Source organism: Scardinius erythrophthalmus, assembly GCF_964197995.2.
Source record: "Scardinius erythrophthalmus genome assembly, chromosome: 5".
Classification (NCBI taxonomy): Eukaryota; Metazoa; Chordata; class Actinopteri; order Cypriniformes; family Leuciscidae; genus Scardinius; species Scardinius erythrophthalmus.
The window spans coordinates 14698217-14723984 of NC_138225.1; the positions used below are offsets into that span (position 1 = coordinate 14698217).

At 38.7% G+C, this 25768-nt stretch overlaps 2 protein-coding genes across 4 annotated transcripts in view; both read left to right on the forward strand.

Moving 5' to 3' along the window:
- The first annotated feature begins 4016 nt into the window (after positions 1–4016).
- Positions 4017–5829, forward strand: vma21 (vacuolar ATPase assembly factor VMA21). The gene is made up of 3 exons (XM_081364893.1): positions 4017–4493; positions 4737–4846; positions 5207–5829. Exons 1-3 carry the CDS (start codon positions 4432–4434, stop codon positions 5347–5349), a joined length of 315 nt encoding a protein of 104 aa, XP_081221019.1. The 5' UTR covers positions 4017–4431; the 3' UTR covers positions 5350–5829.
- A 16388-nt stretch (positions 5830–22217) lies between these two features.
- npas2 (neuronal PAS domain protein 2) overlaps positions 22218–25768 on the forward strand; it is a 65942-nt gene continuing 62391 nt past the window's right edge. For 2 of the 3 annotated variants that reach the window (XM_081364871.1, XM_081364872.1), the window contains exon 1: positions 22218–22429. The gene's annotated coding sequence lies outside the window, so the exon portion shown is untranslated. The remainder of the gene's footprint in view (positions 22430–25768) is intronic. The other variant, XM_081364874.1, reaches the window with a different exon arrangement.

Below are 25768 nucleotides of genomic sequence, written 5' to 3' on the forward strand. Positions count from 1 at the left end.
ATAAAATATTATTTATTTTCACTGTAAAACCATATTAAATCTCCTTTGTAAGAAGATTTCAGAATCTTTTAAATTCCATTTTCTGTTTTTTTAAAATGAACTAATGTTAATGAATTAATATTTATTGAATTAATTTATGTTTTTAAATAATATGGTACAAACTTTGTTGAAGGGATTTTGAACAAGTATCAACTTAGTAATATATTTTGCATAATAATGACCTGCTTGTAAAGTTGTGACGTATACGGTATAGAACACTGTTTCTGGGTCTAAGTCTCTAATTGAATATTATCTCAACAGCCATTTATGAGCACTATTCATTTACAACACAACAAATGTAACGGTTCAAAAAAAGAATCACTGTCTATCCATCTGTAATTTCATTATAAAGATAAAGGTTGGGATGGTGATTTTTTTGGTAGTACTACACTCTCAGCACAAAAGCTGTCACTGGGATGGTGTTTTTCCGACCCGATCTCATGGTAATTCGTACTAAACCTAACCATCACGTGGGTTTAGACAATTAGCCACCTTTTAATCACTCGTTTGAATTCGTACGAATTGGTCGTGAGATAGCATTGGTTCTTCTATACATTTACAAGTACTTATGTACACTTTTGGTACCAATATGTAATATGCACTATTGGTGTACCTTTTGAAAGGGTACCGCCCCAGTGACAGATTTTGTACCTTTTTTTTGTGAGAGCACAACATTAGCACCATGTGTTGTTTTCTTTGGAATCTTGTCAGAGGTCAGACTTAAAAACTGGATAGCTGAAGTATTTGAATCAGTACAGCTCAATTTAATTCAATGTTGGTTCAACTCAACTGTGTCAGTGTTGCAAAGTTAATCAATTATGAAACAAGTTCAATGTAGCTATGCAACTCTACAGAAGGTGACAGTGTCAATTCAGTTCAACACTCACTGTCAATGTGGCAAAGTGTCAGTATTAAGCCTTTGTTCTCATCTGAGTATGTCAGTGCATTAATTCAATAAAATGACTGAATATTCATATTTTTTAAACCCCAACTGAGCTATACAAAGGTGACTATGGCAAGGAACAAAAACTACATCAGGTGGCAGTTAGTGAAGAATACAATTATTTTTCCCTATTACTGAGGTGTGCCTTTTGCACCGTCGTACCCTATATCTATTCTACAGTAGTCTGTGTGAGGCTATAAGATGATAATTGTATTCCTTGTAGAATGAACATTCCTTAACAAATGGAGTGGTTGTCAGCCTTTTTATGTTTTTGTTTGAGCAGACTTGAGCTAAATAAGACTGAGAAAATGAAAAAATAAGACTACTGCAGACTGTCAAGTCTGTGTGCTCTTGAGTTCCTATAGAGGTTGGCTGATACCATGGCAACCAACACTGAAAAAATGTGTTTTGATGCTCTGTGTGTAAATTCCTTGTATATGGATGCTTTGCATATTAGCAAATCTTTTTGATAGATATCTAAATCATGTTCTGCATTTCCAATCTGAGTGGTCTGCATGCAGTGGTGCTGAAAACTAAACTACATCTTTGTCTTTCTTTTTAGTCCTGTCTTTCTTATCTTGCTGTATCTTGCCTCCATTTATCTGAACATCATATGTCAATCATACTCTTTCTCTTCCCTGATTACTTTACTTGCCTTCATTTACTCTGCACACACTCATGCTCCTATCCTTGAGGGATATTTATCACTTCTCCAGACACTTAAAGCGCCAGCTGAAAGGGGCAGCTGAAGATAACCTGACATAAGATTCTCCAGAGCTGTAATTTTCCAAAGAACGGCTGGGATTATTAACTCTGATGCACCACAGATATAAAGAGCCATAAATGCTTCTCAAGCTCAGTGGAGGGTTTTGGAGACTCACTGGTCTTCATTTTGAGCAGACATATTTATTTGCTCATTTTTATTTATGTATTTGCTTGTGTGAATTTATTTACATGTTTTATGAATAAGTTACTGTTTAGGGGAGTGCTTTATCTAACTATAAGGCTTTGATTCAAAAGTCGAATTACACAAATGCTGGTTTGTGTTTATTATGTTTGTTTCAAGTTCAAATATCTTTTAAATTATAAGCATTTTGTCCTTCAAACTCAAAGCCTGTGATGCAGTAAAATGTTCGACAACTAGCCCTAGTTTCCTCTATTTAATTAAAGAAAAAAGAAAAAAAAATATTAAAATGTTCTAATTTTTCTAGAGATCCTCCATCCATTTTGTTACAAAGACATTTCCAGTGCTCTAGCAGTGCCACATCCACCATACATATTAAAAAATCTCAAAGCTTAGTTGAGTAAAATTATATGTGAAATTATAAATATATTCACTTACAGGATAGGATTTTATTTGCCATTTTATATCAATTCTATTTAGGGGCTATAGTTGTCATATAGGGAAGTTGTCACAAACACAATGGCTATCTCAGTAACTTAAGTCAAAAGTCCACAAATGCTGTTTTTCTCCAGGATTGATTTTTTTTTTATGTTGGTTTCAAGTACAAAAATCTCTTCTAGTTAAAACATAATCTCTTAAATTAGATAAGAATCATTTGATATCATCATAATGTAGTAATCTAATATAGATTTAAAAAAGAGAAATAAATAATTAAATCTAGGGGACCGGGGATGGTTGAAACATGGGGAGAGTTGTAACACCATCAATTCCACCAATTAGGGATAAGATATGAGTCATGTGATCACTTCAGTATTTTCCTACTTCCTTCCCGATCCATCATGGTGATTTTCAAGGCTGGAAACAGGCACATGCAGAATATATAGAGAAAAAAAATGACCTTGAGGTCAAAAAGTAAAAGATTTGACCAAGACTATATTTTGTTTAGTATCTGTACTATTGCAGATACACCTGTATGACTTATATTAGATTAAACAGTAGTTTCTTAGGCAATATGTGATGCATTTCCCCCCTGCTAATTTCAAATAATTAGGCTAATCTTAGGCTAATACATCTAGCTGAACATTGGCTGACAGGGGTGGGGTGGGTTTTAACATTTATTTAAAAAGTTTTACAACCATCCCCTTACTAAGAATATAACTAAGAATTTTCTTGATTTGAATGTTTTTAAAGAATAACTAGGGCATGGAAAAAAGAAAGACTGACAGAGGTGTCTCTGCCAGTGTTTTATATAAAGTGGTTTGCATGGAGCAATTTAACATCTCAAATCCAAAGAAGGTTTGGGTGAAATGCGCCCTATGCAGTTTCTGGGCCCATCAAGCCTGCACGCAGGGTTACCAGCATCATTCATCTGTTAAAACTGGGACTCTGATTAAGAATATACACACACAGACACACACGCACATTGACTTGTTATTTTTTTGTTAAACTTAAAGATGTACAAAGATGTTCTTTAATCTGGTACATTGTAGTAGTGTTTATTAAGTATATACTGTTAAGTACGTTCGTTTAGTAGATTAATTTACACACACAGACATGTTTTTTTTTTTGACCTAAAGATGTACAAAGATGTTATTTAATTAGGTACATTGTAGTAGCCTAGTGTTATTATTAAGTGTACTGATAAGTAAGTTTGTTCTAGTAGGTAAATTTAAACACACACAAGTGAGTCAAACAGACAAAGTCTGTTATTGAGAGAGAGAGAGAGAGAGAGAGAGAGAGAGAGAGAGAGAGAGAGAGAGAGGCATTGTTCTTTTATTTCAATAAATCGTTTTTTGAACAATTTCATGGTATGGCAACCATTTTTACTTCTTTTGTCTATTGTTACAACTTACCTCAACATGTGTTAACTTACAACCTACACCGGTAGTGGGGTCGGTTGTAACAAAGGAACACCATGCATTTGACATCAATTCACGAGGTCTGTGATATTCTTGTAGAGGGCTGGTGATTAGGTTCCATTGGTTCCATTTGTAGTAAACAAATGTGGGTACTTTGTATAAAAGTTTGAGAACTCAAGCTACAAAATTCAGCGAGTTATAGTTGCTGAAGCAAAAAGTGTTGCAATCCCCGGTCTCCCCTACTTTTTTCTAGAAGTTGCTGAGAGGAAGAGAGGTCACCAGTGGTTTTTAGTGCTGGTATGTGGACTCACAGCAGCTCTGCACATTTATGTCTCTTTTATTCGACATAGCCTACTCAGTTTCGTTCATGGATCTCTCTCCTTTGAATCAGGTGTGGTAAAGGAAGCCATACAAAATGTGTGTGATTGAAACCACTGGCCTAGATAATGGATATAGATAGTTTTCATGTTTACTCGTAGGCTTACTACTAGAAACGCGCGTTGCAGTACTGCGGCGCCCCTTAGCGGACATGCGTAAACATGCACACAACTGCTGTCATGATCATCCAGATCATGTGACAAAGACCCGGAAGCGCACATAATTCAAGATGTCGCAGCACGGAATTATCAGCGATTGAGTTCCTTTCAAGATTTTTCTTTTTTTTTGCCTATGAATAAAAATATACAATGGAAAAATACGACAAGACAGATGTCGGGTCCATTCCCGGAACCGTGCCTGATTTCAAAGGGTAAGATATTTGATATAATGTGCTTAACGTTATTCTGCTCAGACTTCACGTGACCTCTCACACCAAAATCACAATCACTAAGGCCAAGAAACTAACGGATTAAAAATGAGATAAACATTTACATATAATATCATTAACGTATTTGGTGCACTTGGTGATTCCAAATCATTTAAAATTCACATTTCGACTACTTTAATTTGTCTAATCTCTCATTGTCTCCTTCTTCCTCTTGTATTTTTTCAGGAATGACGGTTCTCTTGTTTCTGTGCTCAAGACACTATTATTTTTCACTATTCTGATGATAACTCTCCCCATCGGACTGTATTTTACATCGAAGTCTTTTCTCTTTGAAGGTATTTTGCTTCCAAAGGCTGATAAGCCAACTTTATTTATTCGTTTGTTTAAATAATAATAATATTAATAGCCCAGACAGACAGCAACATAGTGTTGGCCCACACCTGGTACACGTGGGTTCCATACAGCCCAGGTGTGGGCCGGATCTGGGCCGACACTATGTTGCTGTCTGGGAGGGGAGGCTACTTACTATTATTATTATTGTCATCAAGACTGCTGTTCTGATTATTGTTGGACAGTCCACACAATGTTCCAGTGCTAAATATCTGTGTGTTACTCTACAAGCCATTATATTAAGTCCTTATTTGCTGGTTTGCTTTTACCATAATTTCTCCTTAATTCTGTTCTTTTCTTCACAGCCTTTCTGGGTTACTCCAGCAATGACAGCTATTTCTATGCTGCCATCGTTGCTGTGCTTGCCGTCCACGTGGTTCTGGCACTCTTTGTTTACGTTGCATGGAATGAAGGATCACGCCAATGGAGAGAGGGAAAACAGGATTAACCTAAACTAGAAGCAGCAGGGAGAGATGGAAACACACACACATGCCACTCTTGTCTTATTCCTATGAACCAGAATATCATAATGGAGTGACTCCATCTCTGTGTGTGTGTGTGTTTACTTTTCTCCTGAATGTCTCAGCCTATCAGAGATAAGAAGCCTGATTTCTTCTTCATCTCATGCTATGGTCGAGGTCATCTTTAGGTCTGGCTGGAGGTTGTGTCAGAAGGTTTTAGATGATATTATGTGTTTTTGTGCAGGGCTAATTCAAGACATTAGAGAAGACAAGCTGTTCTCATGAAAGTTCATTGTTCCTGCAGTGTCATTATCTGCCTCCTCAAGGGAATTATTTTCCCTTGTCTTTTTACACAAACATGTAGACAGTTGGTGAGTTAAAATTAGTGGGTGTCTGTGGTTAAGTTTAAAAAAAAAAATTCCAATGTCATTTCATGTTTTATTTATCGATTAAAGCTGTTCTTTGGAGCTCACGTTTTCTCAATTATTGCTGGAAATTCACACTATTGAAGCCCAAAGAGTGTTTTATAACATTTTATAATTTATAAATATTGTTTAAAATGACATGTTGAGTGGGATAAGAGGAATTCATATGCTCTGTATTTTGGATCTCCATCTGCCGTATGATTGAAAGTGATGAATTAATTATCACAGCATTAATCTGAATATTTAGATTGACCCATGCCTGTAACATATTTAAATTAATCTCACAAATATTTGATGATAACATGGAATCAACATTAATAAACTGAATCCTGAACCCTTATTGTTTCTCCTGAATGGTTATCTACGAAACTAAAACGCTTACACATAACATTAATATATACTCAAAGCAATAATTTCACATGGCTCAACACGCATCCTTTTCGTTCTTGAATATAAAAAGTGGTAGCTACAAGTTTTGAGCTCTGGACATTTATCAAGCGGAAATTCGTTGTGATCATATTTGAGAAGCGAAGCAGCCTAAGCCTAAGTGATGGAGGTAAGTGAAATGATCATTGAGAAGTTTCTGCACTTCTCAACCCAGTTTAGACAAGTGAGCATGACCTCAAGTCAACACAGGAAGCTGCATACATGCAAACATGGAATGTGTGTGTGTAAAAAAAAAAAAAATCCTTTATACCCATGTTTGAGACAAAGACGAGACCAATTTTATAAGAGATCAGCCACATTCATGGTCATTTTAAAGGCAAAATATGTAACTTTTTTTGCTTTAAAAATAGCAAAAATCACTATATCTATGTTATATATATATTTTTTTTTTAGTTGTGTACTTACATTATCCCGACTGTTTCCAACAACTTTCAAACCAGGAGAAATTTGAAATTTAATTCGAGAAACGTCCCGTTTCTTTATTTCCGTTTTGTCGCCGCCAATGCCGTGTTATCCCTGGTTTCCGCTCGTGCTGCCATGGCAACCAGAGCTATGAACCAGAGCCGTCTGATAGTAACCAAAGCGACAGACATGGACAACTTTGTAGTTCGCAATGTCTATTTGCACGCTGTTTTTGTTTCGTTCAAACATTATGGACCATGGCAAGCAGACTTTGGATAAAAAAAGAACTAAAACGAGAATCAATATCAGCGCGGTGTTTTCGAGATGCCGAGAGCTCCCATAGACAGTATATAAACGAGAGCTCCACGTCCGAGACTTCGACCGCTCCTACATGTACTTTATTAAACAGGTGAGCACATTTACATAAAACTAATCAATGTTTTATAGTTCAACAATGATAAAATGTCAGAATATGATCTGTATGTTATTCTAATGTTGATCTAGCTTACTGCTAGTCTCATACAAACTAACACATACATTTCAACACATTCAAATGCAGTTTAGTGTGCTAGTGTAATGTTATACCAAGTGAAACAGCGCTGCGTTACCTCACAAGTTTAATTTGTCTAATAAACTGACCTGTGAGTGGTAATTCTGCGTGTAGTTCGGTAGAATGAAATGTCCATATTCCTTTTATATCCGCGGGACTCGCGTCACGTGTGGAGCTAATAGCTGTCTCTTAGCAATCCCGAACTGCTTCATATCACAGTCATGATAAAAACATCGATGTATTCAGTCATCCATAAACATTATTAGATCGGTCGGCTTGACGTTGACGACAAGATCCATAATTCTTAGCAAATGTTGCGTCATCAATCTACGCCTGTGTTATTGTAAATAGGTTAGCAACTCCTAGTGGCGAAAAATGCCATACTGTACGTTTAAACTCATTCAAGCATTTTATATTTAAAGCAGTGAATAGTTAACAAAAATAAGAGGAAATACTAAAAAAATAAAGATGAAACATGACAAGCCTGCTGTTAGTTTTGGCTTTAGATTAAGAGAAAAATCTCAGAGAATCCAGTTCCACTATCTCAAATCAAGAGTGAAGAACCGGGGACTCCGCTATAACACTGCAATGAAAGAACTGAAGAAATTTAACAATTGGAGCAAAAAGTCCCTTCAGAATAAAGCAGGGTATATTTAATATTTTTCATATTATACAAACAAAAAGGCTCTTTGAGCCCCTGTCAAGTTACATCAAATCACTAACCCCAAGGATGGCTTTGGTTTTAAATGAGTTCATGAATTGGTTCTGGTCTGGATAGATTCCGACAGTGTTGTTTTTCCATCGGTACAGCCGGTATAGTGGAAGGAATGAAGGCTTTAACACACCATCTGCTAATGCAGACTGAGCCAGAAAATAATAGACTGAAAAAAATGAGTTAAATGTCATGAGGAGTGAAGCTGGGGAGGGGCGCAAGGAAAGAAGAGAAACATCCAGGCGGAAATATTGAGAGCATGTCTGAGTGGAAGAGGAAGAGTGGAAAAGGAGAATTAGTAGAATTTCCTCCAGCTCTGTCGTTTTCTCCGGCCACTGCCTACTTTCTCTCCATTCCACCCCCTCTGCGAGCTGCCCAAGAGAGCAATTCTACACTACAGAACTGCTGACAGCAGAACACTACACTGCTGAACTCTAGATAATAGAACATTAGAAGAGAAGTTCATGTTTAAGCAATAAAATATGAGCTATATGAATATTAGAGCGTAGTTGGAGTCAACATGTAAGCTGCAACCCCTTAATCAGGTTTTGTTCTGCTGATGACGACTGCGAGGACGGATCAAACCAGAAACCAGGGTGGGCCTCATCAAAAATGGTTACATACAGCTACACCTATATCTAGACCAGAGATGGGCAATTTCGGTTTTGGAAGGGCCACTGTCCTGCAGAGTTCATCTCTAGCCCTAATCAAACACACCCGAGCAAAGCTGATCAGTGTCTTCCGGATTACAAAAAAAGCTACTGACAGGTGAGTTTTTATCAGGGTTGGAGCTAAACTCTGCAGGACAGAGGCCCTCCAGGGCTGAAGTTGCCCATGTCTGATCTGGACACATCCTGCTCAAAGCTGCCAGATCCAACAAAAAATACAAGTTCAAGATGCACTGAAATGTTTGTAATGTCTAAAACAGGGGTTCTCGACTCTGGCCATCAAGGTCCACTTTCCAGTTTTTTTGCTCCAACCCTAATCTAACACACCTGAACCAGCTAATCAAGGTCTTCAGGACTGCTAGAGAAAAAAAAGGTCTATTCGTTTATTTCATGGTGACTTTAAGCCACAATTAACAAAGCTTATTAGGGATTTAAAGCATGTTATGTAAATCACATGTCCCACATTGTCCTGCAGAATCACATCTGCTCTCCTGCAACAGAGCAATAGGTGGTCTGCAATAGCTGCAAGTATATGTTGTATATGTTTCTAAAGAGGACCTATACATTGGTCTACATGGCCTTGATAACAGTGGAGATGGAGAGCAAAGTTGGTTGGTTAATATCAGTGCAATAATAAAGTGGCACAAAAGAGAGAAGAATTGAGTGGAAGCTGGAGGAGAAAGGGAATGAATGAAAAACACAGGTCTCATCGAAAGCAACAGCAGCTCTCGCTCCACAATGGGGGGCCATTACAGATAAATAGGGCAAGGAAAGCTGTTATCCAACTGTTCCTCTGACAGTCCTGACCTGAAATCAACACAGAACATGATAGAACCACTAGTCTATTTCTGCTTCACTTATTCTTTCTCCTCACCGCCAGCTCCCCAGACACAAAGAGATGACGGAGATATTTCATCCATTTATGCGTCATCATAATTATTAATCCAGGTCTATGTGTACGTATCTGTGAGTGTGCATATCTACTTGAGTTTATGGGTGGGTATGTGTGTGAGTGCACGAATCTTCCCCTATTATTCTCTGTGACTCACTCCCGTTGTGTAAACACACATGCAGAGAGGTGAGAGGATGTTGTATAATCCTCCACATTTCCTGTGTGCATTTGACTTTCAACAGTCAGACAATACATGGCCTCGTTGAGGTCAAGAAAGTGTTGACCAGTCCAGACTTACACACAGACAACCAACACTCAGATGCATTGGACACTGCACATAAATCATAAACTAATGCAAACACACCCATCACATCCAACTTAATCTAAATAACACTTACCAAACTCATCAAAAATAAATGTTATATCTAATATAGAATTTACTGTTCGATAATAATAATACAATAACCCCATTAAATAATAATACATTTTATATATATAAATATTTAATCTATTGATGATGCCTGATACACACAGAAAGGTGAATAAAGCAGGAGGAAGTACTGTACATGTCTGTTAAAGATAATGGTAAGTGTGATAGGATTTCATTCTTTGGCCGCTGGTCAGTTGGCCACGTTGCCCACGTTGCCACGTCAGTACAGTTACATAATGGATGAACTACATTTAATATAGTATTCATTTAAGTTTGCTCATTTTTAGAGATGGAATTCATGCTGAATATGAGAAACATTGGTTGTCAGCCAGGTGACTCATGGCACAGATCTAGTGCTGTAGTGGGATCTGAAAAGAAATAAAAGGCCAGAAAGTGGTTCAGACATTGCAAAATATTTTTGGTGAGAATGCCGTCTCAATCTGAAGTACCAGAATTCTGCTCCCTAAGTAGAACACATCCGCTAAGTTGCCATGGACACAATTTGGGCTCTCATCCTGTATTTTGATTGTGCAATAGTAACTAAGGGTGATTCACCGACTAGCGACCATTGCCATGGAGACTGGTTTCTCTCTCATATTATCTTGGAATTTTCAGAGCGATCACTTGAAGTTTAGTCTGAGAGAGAGAGAAAAATGACAAACAGAAAGAAAGAATAATTCTAAACTTTATAGTGCAATCCACAGATGCCAATTTGAGGCTTTGTAAACACATTTATCTAAACTGTCTGCAAGCGCTCAGCATTCAGTGGCAACTCCACAACAAACTGTTTTGTTTTGATTTCTACACTGTCATTTTTGGTAATGATTTGCTACTAATGGGGAAGACTACTGACCTAGAATCAGCCACCCTGTCTTTTTCCACACAGTATTTTTCATTCACGCTGATCTAGGATTCAGGCTGAACACTGACTCACTGGGTATTCTGCCAGGGCACTGGGTCAACAATGTGTTTTCTGCTCTGTACTTAAACACTAAACACCCTCTCTTTTCTTCACCCGCTCTTTCATGCCTTAAGCGTCTCAATTTCCCTATTAATTGACCTTTCAGATAACTTCTTCAGAAAGTTATTCTGTTCCATGTTACTCTAGTGTATTGTGTATATTGTGCATTCTGTATGTTTTCTTTTGTCATGTGAACCTCCAGTCACTACATGAATGCAGTGTTGTGCACTGAAAAAATATTATAGTAAAAACCTGTTAATGGGTGAACTGTAAGATACCTTACCATATCGTAATATATATATATATATATATATATATATATATATATATATATATATATATATATATATATATATAGTATAATAGCCTACTATATATAATACAATATAAAATTGTATTAAAAATGTTTTAGGGGTAGGGTCTTAAACATCAATTACCTTAATAATTTACAGAGAAACCAAGTAGCCTATAACAAAAAAGGTAGTAGTATATAAGAAAAAAGGGGGTGTTGGGGATTGCCCCACTGAAAGCTGGTGGATTATTGACCGCTGCAGAAGAACTCTGGTCAGGGAGTCGGAGTCATAGAGTTTAGCCGTTTATTGCACCATATACGCATAATAGTGTAGCCTACTTGAGGTAAATAAATAAATATAACAGAAATAAATACTTTACAGATTACAAACTCAAATATAAACATCTCTTTAAAATGCACTGATACATGGAATATAAATCGAGAAATATATTAGTATGAGTCAGCAATAACAAATTGCATAGTGCACGAAATTGACAAAAACACCAAAATATGGATAATAGAAATTGTACTGTCTCATTAATACAGGCAGTAATAAATTACAACCAGTGAAGGATATTAACGTTATCCCACGGAGAAATGCACTTCAAGGCAATAACTTGCCCGTTAACAGGATCAAATTACACTTAGAAAGATCGCTAGACATTGAACAACATCACAAACATTGTCTACTCAGCGCAGTTAGGAGACAGCGTGACAATCTGTGTTATTAAAAATCAGTAAAACTTACTTTGTCACAAACTTTATCTTGAACAATGTGTGCACGCGATGTGATCGCTCAACTGGAGTAGCTTAGTGAATAGGTAACTACACTGAGTCCTTACGTGCTGAGAACGCTGCACTACGTTATTTGCGTACAACGCAACTTAAAACGTCACACACGTTAAAGGGAGATAATTCACAACAGCCGCCCCCACATTTGAGCAGCAAATGGGCGAGGGAGTTATCTAACTGTCTTTTGAGTTACCTTATAGAGCAGGCAACTGTATCAAGCGCGCAACTGGTCTAATGTAAGCTAGTGACTGTCAATGATAACTTCACCAGTTCGCACACATCCGTCACTGCTGGGCAATGTCTTCCGAACGCTGCCTATGGGCCACTGCAGCTCTTGGGAGTTGCGGATCCACAATCAGTACAAGAGCCATTCCACCGAATGGGTGACATTTCTGTCTTAAGGACATGTATAAAAATGCATGAAAATTAATTCTAAAATGCATTTTATTATTAAGCAAAGTGTTTAAAATGAAAAAAATTAAAATGAATAATTAAAAACATTAATAACAACTAACTAGAACACTAAAAAATAGGTTTGTTGCATGTCCCCAATCTCTATCTCTAAACTTTACCATGAAATATAATAATTAAAATCCTTCAGAAATATTCAGAATTTCTTCTTCATCTTGAAAACTTGAATCTGTAGGCTATTTTTTAAAACTGAATATTTGCAGTCTAAGAATTCAGAACAAAAAACAGCTACATACATGTCTATAAAATTCAGCCATAAAAACATTTCAATTCGTTAAATTTCAAATGTTCAATAATAGTTTTAAAGAAATCAAATTTAGAACTATTTAAAATTCCACACAATCTTAAATTTTGTTCATTACACTTGTCAATAATTCAAATTACACAATTCAAATTCAAATCATTTTGTCATATTATAAGCTCCAAAATGGAAAGGCCAAAAGTAAGTCCTCTCATTTTAATTTCTGTATATTTGATGAAATTGTAAACTATTGAAAATGTAACTATGATTGAGAAGGTCAATACTGTCCTGTTACCTAAATTATTTCTTAGATGTTATTTGTTTATTTTATTTTTAAAATATTAACTTTTGGTAAGTCACTAGAATTTGCTCAGTGTCCTCATGCTATGTTGCCGTATGTCATGTATTTGATAACTTTTTCTTAAAAACTCAATCCTGTTACTTTCAGTAACAGTAACTGTTACTCATATGAAAAATAACAGGAGTGAGTTAAAGTAACAGGAGTGAGTCCTCTGTTTTGTTGATTTAATACTGTAAATATTAGTTGATATAATACTATTATAACTGGGAGAAGAATAGAGTAAACTTTAAAGTTACTTGTGTATCTGATATAAATAAAACGTGTCTAATTATAATGGAAAGGATTATTATTGCCTCTTCCATAGACATTAGTGTGTATTTTACAAACTCTAAATGTAGGCTATTGTTTTTTTTTTTTTGTACTTATGTGAATTTATATGTCTGAAACCTAAAATAAACATTATGTGGTTGAAAACACTGAAAAGTTATGATATATGACAGCTCTGAGCGCGTCTGTCTCTGGCTCAGCGCCAGCCAAAGCACAAAAGCACATTTGAATTTAGCAGTTGATCACGTGATGCACTGACCGTTCTAATCACACTGGTGTGATCGTATGCTCCAGGGACCAGCCTAGACTGATCACACCGGTGTGATCGTACATACGAAAGGGTTAATGATGTGAATGCCATACTTCCAGGGAGCCAGTCCACCACAAAGTGACTTAAACATTTTGTCTTTGTCTTTCTTATATTTTGTAGAAGATGGAGAGAACCCACAATGCAGGTGCCAGAAACACCCATAACATCCTGCAAGGTAAGTAGCTAGACACACCCGCAACCCTCTCTTTTCCCCCTTTATTGTCTTAACTTCCCTTTTCTCTTTCTCCCTTCCTCTCTCTTCTCACCTCTCTCCTTCTTTCTCTTTCCACCTCCTTCGCTGTGAAGTACTACTAGCATATAGCCTAGAACATCACTTCAACACAGAAATCTTATGCATACACAGTCATGTACACTCTCTCTCATGCACACACATATAGACACTCATTCCTGTTACCCAATGTTCATTCCTGTTACCAAGTGTTCATTCCTGTTACAATTTTTTTTTCTAAAAAAATAAAGTTAAACCACTGTTTTTATCAGTTTTGTTTGGTCCATCATTTATACAATTGTATAAATTGCCTTAATACACCTTGCCTTAATATATATATATATATATATATATATATATATATATATATATATATATTGTCACAAATATCAATTATTTGAACATGTAACCAACAATTTGTTTAAAATAAACACTTTCTTGTGGGGAAAACAAAGGAATTAATTGACATGCTTTTAAACATGCTTTTTAAATGGCACATGAGTTTAGGTAACAGGACTGAGAAAACATGCATCCATCTTCTGCTTAGAAACCTTGTAAAAATTGAAATAAAGTTGCCTGATATTGACCAATACACATTTTGAACAGTTAAATATGTGTAGTATTAGATTCAGTGTTGAAAAAAGATAAAAAATAAAGTTTAATTTTGAGGAGTTTCAATAAGCAAATGTCACCCATTCGGTGGAATTGCTCACAACAGAGTCGACCTCCAGGTTTTCTGAAGCTTTATACCACTTCTGCCTGGTCTGAAGTGTAGGCAAGTAGTTTATGGTGAACTGTATCCAGAATTGGCTGCCATGTTTTGACAGTGGAGGGGCACCTCCACCGCCCCATGTCTAATGGAGCATCCACCACCTGAGGGAAAGATGCATCCCGCATAAGGAGAAGGTTAGGAGTAATTGGATCGATGTTGGCATCTGTTGAGGCATATCCCAGAGGTTTCGAATTGAGGATCCCCTCCACTTCCACTAGGATTGTGGACAAAACATCCTCTGTGACAGCTTGGTTACCAACGGCTACCTGGAGAGTATTCTTTATAGAGCAGACTTCACGCTCCCATATTCCGCCAAAATGTGAAGCACTGGGCGGTTGAACTTGAAGTCAGTTTGGTGGTCTGAGCGAATCTCGCGAGGTTGACCTCTTCTGGCTATGAGCCGGCGTAGTGCAAGAAGGAAGGCATCAACATCTATTGAATTAAGAAGCTTGAAGTGAACTGCCCTGGTTGTGAGACATTTGAAGATCAGGCCCCAGCGTTTCTCATTCTGCCTTTCTATTTTGACCAGGTATAGGCCAAAGCAGTTAACCGTTGAATAAAAGGGTGGACAGAGCAGATTTTTGGTGGCAAATCTGCCATTTGAAGTACCTTTGGCTGCGCTCTCCAATGCTGACAGGACTGACAATGGAGTTGATGGTGCTTGATAGCCTAGCGTCCTCTGAGAATCCAGTATTGCCTCCGTATCTCAGCGTAGACTCTCTCAGCTCCCGGATGTAACAGACGCTCGTCAAATTCTTGAATAAGGAGCTTTGTTACTGCGTGTCTTGGGTCCAGTACAATGGGGTGGATTTGTTCTGAGTCTGAGTTTGCAAGCCTTCTTAGACGCCCCCTAACTCGTATCATGTTGGTCAGGGGGTCCCACACCTGGAGCGAGGCTGACTAATCGACTGTGCACAGGAATCAATTTCTGTGCCCTACGGGCAGCTACCTCTTCCAGGAAGCTCTGAGCTTGACATGCCCTCAGCAGGACAGCTTCCGCCTCTCTGTTAGTCATTATTACTCTGTTCGATGCGGCTTGTGACAGGCTTGTGGAGTTGCCCCCACTAACTCTCGCCAGGTCTTGAATTGAGTAACATCAGAGAGGTTGTACTCTGTTTCAACTGCCATTACGGAGTAGCAGGTTAGGCCTTTCAATTCGGATACTATGTGCAACTTCAGGTCTTTTAGGCCATTGCTCTGGGCTCTGTTTCAAGAAAGGAGGCCCTTGACTCCATCAACTGGACTCGGCCAAACTTTGGAGGGTTCTGCCTCTCCTTATGTCGTCAGCTGGGTTATCCTGTGTATTAACATACCTCCATGAGCTATGGTCTGTTAATTCTTGGATTTCGGTCACTCGTGTCCCAACGAGCATCTTGTACCGGCAGGAGTCTGACTGAATCCACTCTAGCACAGTCATGGAGTCTGTCCACAGAATTGTCTGATTGATGGAGAGTGTCAGCTCATCCCTCACCAGTTTGGCCAGATGAGCTCCAGCTAAGGCAGCGCAAAGCTCTAGGTGAGGTATAGACTGCTGCCTCTTAGGAGCAACCTGTGATCTGGCCATTATGAAGGAGACATTACATTTACATTTATGCAGTTGGCAGACACTTTTAACCAAAGTGACTTACATTGCATTTCAAGGTACACATTTACATTCTTATCAGTTCTTGCTTTCCCTTGGAATTGAACCCATGACCTTGGCATTGCAAGCACCAATGCTCTACTTTAGCAACAGGAAGAGATGAAGACATGAATGTCACTGCTGGTTTGAACGGCCAAATATGGCACTGCCCCGTACGCTCTTTCAGAGGCGTCGCAGAACACATGGAGGGAACTGTGCTGTTCTGCTGCAGTTGTGGAGGCTGGCATGTAACAGCGAGGAATGGAAACTGCACTGAGTTGTTTAAGCTTGCTTTCCCAATCGGTCCAGGCGGCCTGAAGTTTTGGTGGTAGATCTGTGTCATCCCAGTCTCTCTTTTTAGCCCACATCTGTTGGATGATCACCTTTGCTCTGGTGGTGAATGGTAGTATTGACCCCAGTGGATCATATTGGGACGCCAACACCTGGTAAGCAGCTCTCATAGTCAGTGCACGCTCAATGAGCCGATAATGGTAGCCGAGGGTATCAGCTGCACAATTCCACCTAAGGCCTAATGTGGGCTCCATAAGATCAATGCGGTTTTGCACTAACCACTGCTCTGTGGCTGATGACTGGGATTCCGTCGGGAGATGAGCTACCACCGCTGGATGCCTGCTAGCCCACTGTCTTAGGTCGAACCCTCCCTCTGTTAACATGCTGCGTAATTGATCCACGGTTTGCTTCGCTGCCGGGACAGTAGGGAATCTTGTCAGGCAGTTATCCACGTAGAAGCTTTGGTGGACTAGCTGTTGTATCCCTGGATATTTGGCTTCAGAATTGCAATTGAAATGGCAGAACCTGCCACTCGTATACATCTGGAAGGTTTTCTCTCTGCAGATCTCTCCAAATGAAATGGAGAAAAGGCCTGTCCTTCGGCAAAAGACGGACCTGATGGAACATGCCCTTGATATCTGCGCTTACTGCTCCAGGATGCTGTTTGAAACTCAGGAGTACTCCTAACAGCGATGGTCCAAGTGTGGGACCTGGGAGGAGCTGATCGTTCAAGGACAGGCCATGGTATCTGAAAGAACAGTCGAACACCAGTCGCTGCTTATTGTTATGACTCACGAGATGATGGGCAGGTACCATGCCTGGCAGGTACCAGGTACCATTATTTCGCTCAGCGCTAGCTGATGGGGTTGGCCACATTGTAACTGAAGAGCTTGCATAGCTGCAGAGTACAGGTATGGATGATGGCAGCAGGACTGGCCAATCATTTGTGCCTCAGGCAGTTTAAGGTGTTCCAGCAAGATGTGGTACTTGTATTTCTCATCTAGCTCTGCAAGAGGTTCCAGAAGATTGTCCAATGCTAACTTCAGGTTAGCGAATTCCCTTTCGTTGTCGTTCACAAAATCAGGAATCTTTGGCTGGGGGGCATGCAAAGGGCGGTGAGGCACCAAGTATTCTGGTCGCTTCAGTGGCTGTAGAGAAATGCCTGCAAGAGCAGGAATGTTCATGGCAGGAACTGAAGAACCGTGTGCAGGGTTTGAGGCACTGATGCTACTGAAGGCATTGTAGTATAGTGAGGAAAAACTGGATGCAGGTGGAGCCGTGTCATGTTGCTGTAGAGAAGGTGCTCCTGTTGTATAGATGTAAGTTGCTCTGGGATGCTGGTAGGTTGGTGTGGGAGCTACTAGCTGTGGCTGCACCTGAGGCTGAAAGGCAGTTCCAGCATTGTCATGAGGGCAAAACTGTGTATTAAGCAGTAGTGGCACAGTCTCTGCTCTTGTAGCATGTTGGCGCACGGCGGTAAGTAATGTACCAGACGAAATTGGTGAGTACAAAGGGAGTGAAGTCACTGGCTGTACTTGTATGAAACCAGGGTTAAAGTGCTCTGCCTCTGCAGTAGGTGTGCTTACATTTATTTGTGTGGCACTCGCATGTCTTTGTTCTTTGGTATGTAACTCAATGTCAGGTGACTGTGATGAATATGAAGAATGACTCGATGAAGGGGTCGGATGAGGTGAGTTTTCTGGAGGTGATCTCGTCGGTGGTGTGGCAGGCTTTACACTTTGCGCCTCCGCCTCATCCCCTTCTTCCCTCAGGAATTATGTGATATGTTCCATCAGCTCCTGACACTGATGCTGTCGTTTTTCATACTGCTTGAGTTTGCTCTGAAGCGCAGCCATATCAGCAGCCTCATCTCTTTCCTTCTCGGAGATAGACTTCATTAATTCCCTCAGTGAACTATATCAAATAGTATTCAAAATGTTTTAGGGGTAGGGACATAAAACATGAATAGCCTAAGGCAATCCATGAAGCATAATTTATGGGGAAAGGCGAATTTTTCCCTGCACAAACCATCACATTTAATTGAATTATATTGATTTTTTTTTTTTGTACATTAGTGTGTTGTGTTTTATTTTATTACATTAATGTTTACTGCATTCTTTAAATGGCGTGTGTATTACCCTGTTGGGTAACACTGTGATCTGTCCTCATGCTAAAGAGGCCAATAAAGAGGTCAATGATGAATTTAAGTCAATATGGGGCATTTTTCCTCATTCATTAGTATTATCAATATATTTTAATGAACAACTTACTTTAAAGGCCCAACTCTATAGGCTATTTATTTACATTTTACAATTAGGCTAGGCTGCTAGCCTACATTTGTCATTTAATGACATTGTAAGTTCTGGCAACCATCTGCTTCTATTTAATTCTATTCTTCTCCTCAAATATTTCGAATTATAATTAATTGCTGTCTGTGTCCAGATTAGTGAGACATTTACAGGGCACACAACAGTGACTCAGTATGGATCAGCTGTGTGATTTCTGCCTCTGGTCCAATGCTGAGCATTTCATTGACCAAGCACCACTGAGAGCGAAGCAGCGGCTGATGGACATGACCTAGATACAAACCACAGCAGCACGATCCCGCCCGCCCGCTGATGATGATGTCTGTACAGTTTGAAAGAAATCTTTCCACTTCGAAGAATAATGCTTCTTTGTGAATACGAACACAAAAAAATTGTGTATTTGAACGGTGTAACGTTATGTAAAGAAAATCATTTCTTAAAGTATAATGATTTGGGTACGCGTATGAATTATGACTTTCTGGCTGTCAAGTTTTGAAAATTTCTGTGGGAAAAGAAATTGGGACGCAATCTGCGTGTTTTGTTAAATGTAACAAAATGCTGAGTAATCACATAGGCTACTTCCAAGATATGGGTCACGCTTGGAAAGGGCGTGAGTGGCAAACTGTTTCCATGGTTACCTCCTCAGACAAACTCGACTTGTGATGCTGGAATCTGTTTGGAGACTGAGAGAATTGTAATATACGCTCTGACTAACTTGTAGTCTACCTTTCATTGATGCTGAAACGTTTGAAAACACTGGAATATTGATTACAAAAACATACAGCCCTAACCCCATTTACATGCGCGCCTAAACTCGTTGGTCCAGATGGGGGTTACGGGTGACGCGATATTTCATGTCATTCAGCGTAAGCAAATAAGCTAGGCTGTCAAAATAAACCTTATGAAACAATAGTCCTTACATAACATAACTGACTACAGAAATCCCACGTCATTTTAGAAACTCAAGCCCTCATTTTTATCCCTCTATGGTGTCATTTAGACCATAAATGATGCAGAGAAATTTGCATTTAAAATACAATAACATTCAACAAAAAACAACAAGAACATTATTTTAGTATTATCATATGACATCCACTTCAGCCAATATAAATTAAAATCTATGTGCCATGTGCTTGATATTTTTGGCAATAATAAGGAATTGATGGAGACGGTGACATGCTGCAATTAAGGCTCCATTGTAAGTTTATTTTATAGGAAATACATCAAAATAAAAAAATATCATTGTATCATCCAAATGTGTTTTCTAAAGTTTTTGGTCATTTTTAATGCACATTTTGTAAAACCAATAACTCAAAGACCCCCCAAAAATTTGTGTGATAGATATTTTCGCTGCACTAATAATAGCCTCTTTGCCTGTGTTTTAGGTTGATGTTAGTAAGTTTTATAGAAAACAGAGAGGAAAAGCTATATCTTTTCCAAATGATATAGTGACGGCAGTGCATCAGAAAATAAGGTTGTAGTAAGAAAGGAAGAAGTTGAAGATCAAGGAGGATAGAAGCAGTGAGGGTGATTGCAGATGAAGAATATAGCCTAATTCATAGATTGTTTTGGAAGTCAGGCATTTTGGTACATTATCCTATGCCAGTTTGGAGGATGTGATCCATGCAACCAGAGGTCAGGAAAAAGAAGAGTCTTGTTGATTTTCACTTGTGCTACTATAATTGATTTGGAATTCCAATAAAGAAACAATGTTTTTAATGCTACACTAAGACATGGTTTTACTACTTTCCATAAGTTTTATCTGAATTCTTGTCAAGCTTTTGACATTTTCACATTTGAGTTCTAAATGAAATATAGTAGCACAAGATTAAATGGAATGTTAATAAAGCTTCTTAATTGTTTTTTGATACAGTAGACCTTTTCACTACTTTTCAGAAAGTGAAAATGCATTTAAAATAGGGGTGTAGCGGTTCAAATTACTTACGGTTCGGTTTGTGTCGCGGCTTTAGGGTCACTGTTTCGGTACGGTTCGGTATGTGCTTGAGAGAAAAAAGGACTACTGTCAAATAAAAATAAAGAAAATAATAACAAATAATCAAACTACAAGCAACACCACAAATAAATACAATACAGCAAAGATACAAATAAAATAAACAGTGCTTTTCAGGTTTCAGGAGCAGTGAGTGATTTCCTTGTCTTTTGTTGTTTGATTGACATTAAAAACAGATGGCAGGAATATTAGGCTGTTGTCACTTTAAAACATTATGCACCGATCCAGTAGGCCTACATTGATACACAGGCGTTGTCTTTCTCCACTCTTTACGTTCAATTAAGACATAACCTACTATGTTTGCTATAGGATACTCGACAAGACAGGCATGTTGACATACATTTTGTGTGAATTTGTCCATTCAAGCGCAAGACTTCAAAGAGAACTCAGTATTTGCGCGCTGTCTGAGAAGTGGCTTTCCACATGCACACAAAACTTTTCACACAGCGCGCGCCACTTCTCTTTCGCATCTTCTTGCTCTTGAATGTTTAAATTGGCATGGCTTAAATTAGTTTATTTTAAACACATGCAACGTGTGCTGTTCAGGTCTCACCTGCGCTCGCATGCTATCAACACCCGGGTGATGACGACTGCGTAAATGACTGGTCATATTAAAGCATACTGCACTCATTGAGCAAAGTTTGCAAAGAGTGACTGTTTAGTCCACTATTTTTGATCATCGCTGTTGTAACGTATTGGGAAGCCAAAGTGCGTATCCATCGACAACATACTTTGACTGAACTCTGTCTGTCTGTTTTACGCATTGTTATTTTCAACAAAACTATAGATGTGTATGAGTCATCAGATTAGAGATTAACCGCGGTGCAAGTGAGTGCCGAACCGTGGGTGGAGACAATAGCGTATGGTTCCATTTTTTACCAAGAACCATTACCCCTAATTTGAATGTGTGTGAAGTGTCCAAAATTTTGCCAAAAATTATTTACCCTTATAGGACTAAAAAAGGGTCAAAAGTCAGAAAGATGTAGAAAACTAATTTTGGAAAATGATTTTTAGCCTTAAATATATGTAAAATATAAGGTGATTTGTTTTTTAGCTGTAATTTCATAATAGTCCCATATGGTTAACATCGTTCACTTTAACATGAGGTATTTGTAATATTCTACTAAATCTGGCTTTCCTCCGATCTGTAACTCAAGCTCCCCCCTTTATTTCCACACGAAGAGCTTGCCTCACAGAAACACGGCCTCCTTAATTCTCCGCCGATGACATTCTCTGGCCGCCGTTCAAGCCGTTTGAGAAAGAGAGAGAGAGAGAGAGACCGAGAGACCGGGAGGGCGAGCATGCGCTGCGGTGGGTGTGCGCGCTCCCCTCCGCTGACTCTGGCGAATCCGGTCCGGACACGCCCATTCGCTCCTTTTAAGGTGTGACGACGGCTGATGACGTAAGCGTGAGGTGTGTGCGTTGGAAAATGAACATCAGTGAATGAAAAAAGCGCTCTGGAAGTCACTCATTGCCCACAGAAACGGTGCCGGTTATGTAACTCTATTTCATGTGTACGGCAAGAAAGGCAAAAAACGCTCTCGGTGTGTCTCGTCGCTGGAGATTCCTTGCAACTTTTCTGTTGAAGTCGGGTTCTCATTGCTGCCTCTGATTAGGTGAGTACAGCTGGCTGTTGCTTGGTTTAGTTTGTGAAATTAGAGCACACAAGAAGTGTGTCATTGTGTTAAAGGCGCCCGGTGCAAGCGCCCATAACGGGTTTACCTGGTGCTATGGACATTTTTAGCGTTCAGTTAAAGTTGCAATAGAACGTGAGTGTTTTAATAGCCAGAACTAAGTAGGCTAAATTGGTCTTTCTTGTAATAAGAAAGTGATGTGATGATGTAATGACGTTGTTCCTTAATTGATTAGGACAGTCTCTGTACTTTGTTCATGTATACACTTGAAATGACATGTTCCAGGAATGAAGATAGTTACTGTGATATATCTATATGTGTCAGATGGAGGGCATATTATGCTCTCCGCGAGTCTGCACATACATATTCATTCATTGACAGACCGAGGTGACATCTCTCTCTGTGTTTTTAATGGAGGTCAAGAGGAATAGCAAGGTAAAATCTAGTCTAGTATGTTTTCTTTTACCGCTTCTTATGGACTGAAGTCATAAAAAGCTTTGGTGAAACGATGCTGGTATGCCAATTGAAAGTTTGAACGTAATAACCCTCAAAATAAAAGCACTTATGAAAAGATTGCAAGTTATGTAACACATGACTTGAGAATCATGAGCCGGTGGCAGTGACGTCATGCCCTGGATTTCGTTGAGAGGAATAAAAAGTTCACTGCTGACGATGTGTCGCCTGTTACTCGTTCATTTTTTTTTCCTCATTTAAACTCACTAGTCTCTGGTGATTATTAATAATTTTTGCTCTAAAATGCCCTTTGATCTCTCTTATTTGCTCGTGTGTTGTTAATTTGTTGGTGTTTCTTGTTCTGGAGAAAGTTAACAAATAGACACAGGTTATACATTATTTGAAGTAGTGGTGACTTGTTAGATTGTGCTATGAAGGCTTTGCTGTCTGTAGTTTGATACGTCGAGAGTTTTATATACACTTCGCGCGCGGCCTCTCCGTGACGCGCATGAGCCACAGATGTCTATGCTTGGCAGAGCACGAGAGCAGCTGCCAGTCCTCAACCTAATTGTTTTATATTTTTGTTCTTTGGTTGCCTGAGTGAATCTCAAATGACAAGTCATCAAAATAAACGATAAACCAAAAGGTTTATTTTGTTGTACTTTGTTTATGTTTGATAAAGTGTGGGAACTCAAGGAAGGCGGGTTCACACTTTAACAGCTGTTGCATTGCAAATCATCTTAATTTGTCTAATTAGTTGAACTTAGCATTCCCCTCAGTTGTACAGCATTGGAAAACAATGTAAAGCTCAGAAATATTTTTGTAGGCTAGAAGCTTTTTTTTTTCTACCCACCCCTCACCCTTCATTTAGGTCCCTCTTGAAGCTAAACAGGGTTGTACCTGGATGGGAGATTTACAGGGAAACTAAGGCAGGTAGTGAGGCCAGCAGATGGTGCTCACCTTGCACTCTGTCCTAATTTAGTGATGGCGACACTATTCTGTAAAAAGGCACTATTCTTCAGATGAGATGAAATGTTAAAATAAAGTTATGATTCTCTGTGGTCGTAGAAATTCATTCGGAGTTTCTTGAAAAAGAGAAGCGGTGTAAACCTGGTATGCTGCCCAGATTTGCCCATTGGCTGCCTAACTATTACTATATTCACTCTGCATCCTCTCCACTAGTGTTCTGGCACCCCATGGCTGCTCTTCGTATCATACAGGGGTGCGTTTCCCAAAGCCAACTATAGTCTCAATAGAGTTTAATGGAACTTGCGACCGTAATTGGCTAACAATGCGTTTGGGAAACACACCTCTGCTTGATGCTGCGCTGCTCTGTAGTGATTTGTGAGTGGAAAAAGTGCATTAAATGAACAGAACAGTGGAGTGGGAAATGTGGTCACAACATGGGTCGAATTCAAAACTGTTTGTCCTTCTGCACACAGAGCACTTGCTTGAAAAATGATGTGCTTATTGATCCAAGAGCTTTTTGAGCAGTGTTTTTGGAAGCAGGTGACAGAATGAAACAAGCATGTGGTCTTTAGGCAACACGTATAACAGATTCAGATCTCTCTTGAACAAGAGTATCAGATCCATCAGATGTCCCATTAGATGAAAACCAGTGCAGCTGGTTTCAAAACTCTTAACTTTCACCTCATTCATTCCCTCTCACAAATTTCTCTCAATCCTGGTCCTTCTCGAACAAGAAAAAATGTAGGGCGTAACTTGATTTTGTGCATCGGGAATTGATTTGGTGTGAGTGACAGTTTGTCTGCCCTTGCAAACACGAAGAGAAGAGATGTTGTTGAGCAAGAGGGAGGGGAAGATATTTTGATCAAAGATTGTGAAGGCACAGGAATTTTAAGAAAAAAATAATGATGTGCACAGATTTATCATTTATAATAAATCCTCTGTATGTAATGCTCCATTATAAATATTCCATTAAAAACATGGAATATTCCATAAAAATATTCCATTACAAAACATGCAATTTTCCATATTCCTACATTTGTTGTATAGATGACGTTTTCAGAGAGTGTCTTATTGTCACATGAATGGAATATTTGACTTGATTTGGGTTTTTATTATGCCTTGTTCAAAGAGAGGAATTCTGATTACGTGCAAAATATTTTTTACTTAAAAAAAAAAAAAACGAGAATAAATATACACTTTATTTATTTTAGCGCGTCATGACTGTTTATTTGATCCGTGTGTAGGGATGGGAGATTGAAAGAGAAAGATTGTGAATCATTGCTAAGTAAGTTTGCAATTAATTAGACATGTTAGTAATGCGCTGATCATCAACCAGTGGTCATTTGGTGTAATGAAGTGATATGCTAATTTAGATACGAACATTTTGTAACTTTGCTGTGGCTCACATTAAATTAGACTGTTAGATGTGTGCTAGTAAATTGATTAATGGTCACGATCAAGAAAAGGATGTTGTTTGCAGTCCTATAACCTTAAAAAGTGCACTATTTGAGGGGACAGCCATTTATAGTGATGTCCTAAACATAGTGGGCATTCATAGTGCACTCATTCAACCCCATAATGCACCTCAATCATGAGTCTACAAATACCCATCCACTGTATGCATCAAATTAATTCTGCATGGTGTTCGCAGCACTTCCAGAGCACTCATTGTCCGTATTCGCTCTCTTGTTTTCATTCATTATCAGTGGACTTTAATTATTAGTGGAGTAATGTAGGGAATAGTGAATGATAAAGGGCAATTTCGAATAAAGCCTCTTTGATTTTCCTTTTTCACAAAACTTAGTACTTTCCTGGCTCTTGATTGGCTCATCATGAGGATGTTATTCACTGATTAAGCCATTGTTACCTCATCAGAATAATACAGGTGAATTTTGAAAG